Below are 7500 nucleotides of genomic sequence, written 5' to 3' on the forward strand. Positions count from 1 at the left end.
ACACCCCATAAAAAAAAACAAAATAATATCAAATGGTTTAAACTATTTGAATAGAAAATAAAAATAATAACAAAAATTTTAATACCATTGCAAAAAAAAAAAAAAAAAAAAAAAAAAAAAATTAAACATTAAAATAAAATTTTAAACTTTAATGGAAATTAAACTATAAAAAAAAATTATATTTTATTTTTCAGTTTTAAAGATAGGGGGATTTTGTGTGGTGTGAATGAATTAATATGGACTAGTATGTGTGGTTGTGGGTGTTTTTTATTTTTTTTTTGTTTAAAAGTGTGTGGAGAATGTGTTTTAGAATGAGAGTTGTGTGTTTTTGTATGAACCGATTTTTATAAATATAAATATGGACATTAGATAAAAAAAATGTAAATAAATAAGAATAACCTATCTATTTTATGTATGTATATATCTGTATGTGTTTGGGGAATTTTTTTTATTTTTTTTTAAAATAATTGAAAATAAATTATTATAATAATTTGATTATTTTTGAAATGAGATTATCTTTATAGTAGTAAAAAAAATTCTTTTTTTTTTTTTTTTTTGCTATACTATTACTCTTACCTCTATAATTTTTTTTTTAATTTTCAATTTCTATATTTTTTTTTTTATCCTTTTTTTTTTTTATTTTTTTAAAGATTTTTTTTTTTTCTTTTAAAAAATTATTATTATATTTATTATTATTAAATACACTTTTTTTTTTTTTTAATGTATATTACTTTATTATTATATTATTATTATTATTAATTTTTTTATTATTATTATTATTATTATTATTATTATTATTATTATTATTATTATTATTATTATTATTATTTACTATCTCAATTTTATAAAAACTAAAAACTAAAAAAAAAAAAAAAAATAAAAAAAAAAATAAAAAAAAAGGAAGTAACTTTAATTTTTTTTTTTTTTATTTTATTTTATTTTATTTTTTTTTTTTTTTCTTTTTATAAATTAAAAAAACTAATATTGTTTTATATATTTTTTTTTTTTTCTTGATAAAGATTTTTACTTAAAACAAATGGTGGTTGTTGAAAAAAAAAAAAAAAAAAAAAAAAAAAAAAACTAAAATTTTCTAAATTTATACAAACCTCCCCCTCATATATTTTTTTTTTTTTTATTTTTTTTTTTTTTTTTTTTATTTTTTTTTTTTTTTTTTTATTTATTTTATTTATTTTTTATAATAATAATAGTTAGACTTTAATTGTAGTAATCAATTATTATATATTTTTAATTTGAATTACTTGTAAATAAATTAAAAAGATTAAAAAAAAATTTAAATTCAATAACCAAATTCAATCTATTATATCTCTGAAAATCTAATAATATAAAATTAATATTATGAAATAAATTTAATATAAAAATTCAATCAATTAATCAAATGAAATCAATGAACAAAGAAAATTTAATTCCGACTGGAAAAAAAATAAAAATAGAAAATAAAAAAAAATAAAAAAAAAAATAGAAAAAAAAAAAAAAAAAATAAAAATAAAAAAATAAAATTAAAAATAGAAATTTAAATTATTTATGGTTAATCCCTTTTTTTTCTTTTTTATTTCAAATTTATTTGTTTTATTTTATTTTATTTTATTTTATTATATTTATTTTTTTTTTATTTATTTTTTTTTTATTTTTAATTCCAATTCAAAATTACAACTAAAACAGTGATATTATCACCTGAACCTCTATCATAAGAATCTTGAGCTAATAATTCTGAAATTTCAGTTGCACTTTTTCCCAATTTTATATTTCTTTGAACAAATTGAACGGCTTCATCATATTCGACCTTATCCCAAAGACCATCACAAGCCAAAATGAAGAAATGATCACGAGCAGTGAGATCGGTTGTTGTTTGATAAGGATCAGAGACACAAAACTTCTTTTCACCCTCTTTGTACTCCTTATCACCAAACGATCTACTAACAGCCAATGAACCAAACAAACGATTGAAAATGATCATACCACCCAAATCGGTGACTCTCTTCTTTTCTTGGTCATCACTTGCCAAATGTTTGTAGGAGAGTAAAACCGGTTCATAGGTGACGGGTCCTTTAGGATTTGCATTTGGTTGAGCACGTGCTAAAACTATCTCTGAATCGCCTACATTTGCAGTGTAGAGTTTATTTCCAACCAATAGAGCCGATACACCTGTGCTACCACTCTTTTCACATTTTTCAATTACAATATCATCAGCTTCAGCGTATGCATCACGGAAAGCTTGTTCATAGTCACCATCTCGGAAACTTTGAGAATTGACCAAACAATTATGAACTGTTGGCTCCAAGAGTGTTGAGGTTTCAGTACCACCATGACCATCATAAACTGCATAGTATGAGATTGGTATATCCTTTGGTGGACCATTGTAGGTTACTGCCCCCATTAGATTATTCAAAATCACATGAGTATCCTCCATATTCTTTCTTCTACCTTGTAGTGAACCGAAACCAGATTCAAGTTTAATTTTACTACCAACACCACCATTACCGCAACTATCAGCACCATTCTTTTTAGATTCAGCTGCACCATCGACTTTACTTGTCTTCTTCTCCTTTGGTGGTTTTGTTGGTTTTGGTTCTTTTGGTTCTTTTGGTTCTTTTGATTCTTTTGGTTCTTTAATTGGTTTTGGTTCTTTTGGTGGTTTTGATTCCTTTACAGGTTTTTCTTTTGGTTCTTTTATTGGTTTTGGTTCTTTTGGTGGTTTTGGTTCTTTTGGTGGTTTTGGTTCTTTTGGTGGTTTTGGTTCTTTAGGTGGTTTTACAGGTTTTGGTTCTTTTGGTGGTTTTCCTTTTCCAATTACTACCGTTGCATTATTGTTATTATTATTAGTAGAGTCTGTTGTTGTTGCTGTGGTAGTGGTTGTTGTTGTTGTAGTAGTAGTAGTTGGTAATAATGTCATTGAAGAAGTTGGTGATGATTCATTACTATAACTACTATCATTATCCATTGCACTTGCAATTGAATTACTTATACTACCAGTTGTTGATATAACTGAACTTGGGAATGTTGATGATCCATATGTTGTTGTATTATTGTTGTTATTATTATTATTATTTACATTTTTTAATCGAGTATTATCATTATCACTACTATATAATCCAGGTATTGAAACTGAAGTATTTGGTAAACGACTATTCCTAGATGAATTTGAACCAATTGATGAAACTGGTGATGAATTTGATTGATTATAAGGTGTTGTAAAACCTCTTTTCTCTGCATCAATTTTTAAACTATCAAAAATACCTTCAAACTCTTCTCTAACATTATTTTTATCTAATAAATTTACAATATGACTTTTATATGGTTTATCTTTATTTTGTAACTTTTTTTTTTTAAAAAAATAAAATAAAAAATTTAAATTAAAATAAATTAATATTGATTATTTTAATAATAATAATAATAAATAATGATAAAATCTAATACATACGAATTTTGTAAATTTATTTGATATAAAAGATACAGCTTTTTCAGGATCATTACCACCTTCATATTCAGAGAAACAAGATTTTAAATCATATTGTTTAATATTTTCATAAAAGATATCACTTGTATTAAAAATTAAATAAATTGCTAATGATTTATCAAATAATTCAGATTTTGTTAAAGTTTCAAATGAATTTAATGATTCTAATAATAAATTTCTATGAATATGATTATTACACATTTCAACAATTGTTGGATCTGTATTTTGTGTTGCAACTAAATGATCTGAAAAATAACTAAAAATAAATATAAATATTAAATAATTAATTATCATAATAAATTATTTTGGTTCGTTTGTTTGTTTGTTTGTTTGTTTGTTTGTTTGTTTGTTTGTTTGTTTGTTTGTTTGTTTGTTTGTTTGTTTGTTTGTTTGTTTGTTTGTTTGTTTGTTTGTTTGTTTGTTTGTTTAATATTAATTCTTTCACTTACTCTTTTAAAGCTACAACATAAAATATATAATTTGGTTTATAATTTTGATGTAAACCAACCCAATTCTTTGGTGAAGATTGTTTACCTGAACATCCAAATAAATCCACTTTAAATCTTTTATGAATGATTGCTGATGATTGAATAGTATCCTTTTGATCATATGCACTAATAATATCCATCTCTGTGGGTGTATAACTTGGATCAAATACTTTAAACATTCTATCCATATAACTATAGAGTTTTAAATACTAAATTAGTATATGTAAATAAAGAATTAAATAATAATAATAATAATAATAATAATAGTAATAATGTATTTTACTTACTATTTTGGTCTACCAGGAGTTCTAATTTCTGAACAAATTTTTGAATGATTATAAACTGATTGAATTACTTTATCTTCCCAAATACATTTACAATCCCAACCTAATTTTAGGGGGAATCTTGGTAATCTATTTCTAGCCAATTCAACTGGTTGACTTTGTATTCTTTTAACTCGAGCTAAATTATCAGGTGATAAGGTTATATTTAATCTTTCACTATTCTCAATGAAACGAATTAACGTTGCCAATGTATTACCATAAATCAAACGTTGATAATGCTTTGCATCGGTTGGATCTGTAACGCCATATATAAATTCCAACTGTCTTTGTAATGTAGTTTTACCACTCTCTGTATGTCCTAATATCATAATAGTTCCACAAAAATCATGTGCTTTTAATATTGGTACCGCTGTATTATTATTATTATTGTTATTAGATGATATCGATGATGAATTTGTTGTATTTGTATTTGTATTAGTAGTATTATTAACACTACTATTTGATGATGTCGAAGTTGATAATTGCGCTAAATTTTGTTCATTTTGTTTTTGTTGTTGTGCTAATTGTAATTGTTGTTGATGCTGTTGATATTGTAATTGTAATTGTTGTTGCTGTAATTGATATTGTTGTTGTGCCAATTGATGTTGTTGTGCTAAACTACTATGAGCTGGTGACTGTTCTTCTTTCTTTTCTTTTTTATTCATAAATAACATTTTCTTCATTTTTCATTCACTATATATATATTATAATTCATATATATAACATATGAATTTTAATTTAATTTAATTTTTATTTTTTTTTATTTTTTTTATTTTTTTTATTTTTTATTTTTTATTTTTTTTTATGAAATGTAATTTTCAAAAAAAAAAAAAATAATAAAATTTTTTTTTTTTTTTTTTAATTTATAGGTGCGATTGATCTGTTTCTTTCTATTTTTAATTTTTTTTTTTTTTTTTTTTTTTTTTTTTTTTAAATTTTTATTTTTTGAAATAAATTAAAAAAACATAGAATTATTGTTGTTATTGTTATTGTTATTGTTGTTATTATTGGCGGTGATGATGTATTTATATATAGGAAGAAATTATATGTTTCTGTTTATGTGTGTGATTTAATGATTGGAAAATAATTAAAAAAAAAAAATTTTTTTCTTTTTTTCTTTTTTTTTTTTTATTTTTTTTTTTTCCATTATTTTTTTTTTTATTTTATTTTTTTTTTATTTTATTTTTTTTAATTTTAATTAAATTTGAATGTTTTTGTGGGGGTGTGTGGTTGTTTATGGTTGTGTAACAATAAAAATAATAATAATAATTGTTTTAAATTATAATTAGTTTTTTTTATTCTGTTTTTTTGAAATTTAATTAAAAAAAATTAAAAAAAAAAAAATAAAATTTTAAATCAAAAAAAGAAAAAAAAAAAAAAAAAAAGAAAAGGAATAAATGATAATAAATAATTAAAATTATAATAATAATAATAATAATAAAAATCCTAAAAATATTAATAATAATAATAATAATAATAATAAAATATTATTACATATGGCTAATTTTAAATAATATATTATTATTCATAATTATTTATTAAAAAAAAAAAAAAAAAAAAAAAATAAAACTGAAAATAAAAATTAAAGGAAAAAAAAAAAATTATTATAATTATTTGTTTGAATTTAATTATAATTAAGTGTTGACAAAAAGTCATCGACATCAACCTCTTCAATTTTGAGAGATGTGGTAGTCTTTGATGTTGAATTACCTTCACTATTTTCTGTATTTTCATTTTTTTTATTATCAACTTCTTCTGTCTTTGTTTGATTATTCTCGTTTGATTTATTTTCAACGTTGTCAACATTTTTACTGAGAGTATTGTTGTCATTATTATTTTCTTCTTTAAACTTTGAAGAGGAGGAAGGAGTAGATGTTGTAGTTGAAGCCTCCATTTTCGGAGGTAATAATTTTGTTTTTGTAGCTGCTTTTATAAAAGGAGGAGCAATTGTAACTGATGATGTTATTGGAGTGATTAAATTTGTTGTCGATGTTATTTTATCAATTGAAGTAGAAATTTGTGTTTTATTATTATTATTATTATTATTATTATTATTATTATTATTATTATTATTATTATTATTATTACTGTCGTTGTTATGATTGTTTAAATTTACATTGGAGGTATTGGTTGGTGTTGATACAGATATTTTTGAATTATTTGGAGATGAAAAATTTAAAGGAGTCCTTTTGTGATTTGCATTAGATATATTATGATCATTTGAAGATGATGTATCCTCAACTATTGGTATTGATGTATCTTGAGTTAATTCAGTATCAATTTGATTACTGCTATTACTATCAATAATAATATTATCCATAGTTGGTTCTGATACTGTTGTTGATGTTGTTGTTATTGTTGTTTTTGTAGTTTTAAAAATATCATCGTTATTATTATTATTATTATTATTATTATTGTTGTTGTTATTATTATTATTATTTTTATTTTCATCTGTATTTCCATTATTATTATTTTTATTATAATTTTTATTTTTATTTTCATCTGTATTTAAAGTATATGATTGATAAAATTCAGGATCAGCTTCAAGGGACATTAAAATATTATCTACATTTAGGGTCGAATTTAAAGAACCATTATAATTATTTGGAAAAACGAGATCCATAGTTTCATAAGAGTTATTTTCATCCTCTGTATTGTTCCAATTGATGTTGCTATTGGTAGCGGAGGTAGTCGATGTATTTGAGGTTGTAGTTGTGGTAGTTGTTGTATTATCAGTAGAACCACCACTATTATTATTATTATTATTATTATTATTGATTTGATTATTAATTAATTCTGCAATTTTCTCAGGTAAGTGAGGATTTTTTAAGAAATCTAATTCTAAACCCTCCAACCATAAATTATTATTGCCACTACCACTACCACCACCACTACCACCACTACCAGTACCAGTTGGACTATTATAACTGTTTGTGGCAATAGTATTATTTATTGAACTTAAACTTACAATTGGTGTATAATTTGAAAAGCTATTAAAATTATTAACATTGTTTGGTGATGTTGATAACTTTTTAGGTGTCATACTCTTTCTCTTTGATGGTGTTGTATTCATTTTAGATGCAACTGTTGTGGTGGTTGTTGTTGTTGTTGATGTTGCTTTTGTTGGTGAAGTAGATGATATATCACCATTTGGTGTATTTAAATTATCTTTTATTGTTTCCACTATATTTGTTTTTTTAATTACATTTGGAGG

The 7500-nt window shown here is 22.3% G+C and overlaps 2 protein-coding genes across 2 annotated transcripts in view; both read right to left on the reverse strand.

Annotated features, from left to right (window-relative positions):
• Positions 1-1648: 1648 nt before the first annotated feature.
• Positions 1649-4969, reverse strand: spnA (protein serine/threonine phosphatase; the record flags this gene model as incomplete). Its single annotated transcript, XM_638174.1, has 4 exons — positions 1649-3334; positions 3440-3731; positions 3925-4155; positions 4251-4969. 4 exons carry the CDS (start codon positions 4967-4969, stop codon positions 1649-1651), a joined length of 2928 nt encoding a protein of 975 aa, XP_643266.1.
• Positions 4970-5910: 941 nt separating this feature from the next.
• Positions 5911-7500, reverse strand: part of DDB_G0276107 (hypothetical protein) — a gene marked incomplete at both ends in the record, with an annotated part of 2252 nt that continues 662 nt past the window's right edge. The window contains one exon of the mRNA XM_638175.1: positions 5911-7500. This exon is cut by the window's right edge and continues 414 nt beyond it. Coding sequence (XP_643267.1) covers positions 5911-7500 — 1590 coding nt within the window.

This window comes from Dictyostelium discoideum (assembly GCF_000004695.1).
Source record: "Dictyostelium discoideum AX4 chromosome 2 chromosome, whole genome shotgun sequence".
In the NCBI taxonomy this organism is placed as follows: Eukaryota; Evosea; class Eumycetozoa; order Dictyosteliales; family Dictyosteliaceae; genus Dictyostelium; species Dictyostelium discoideum.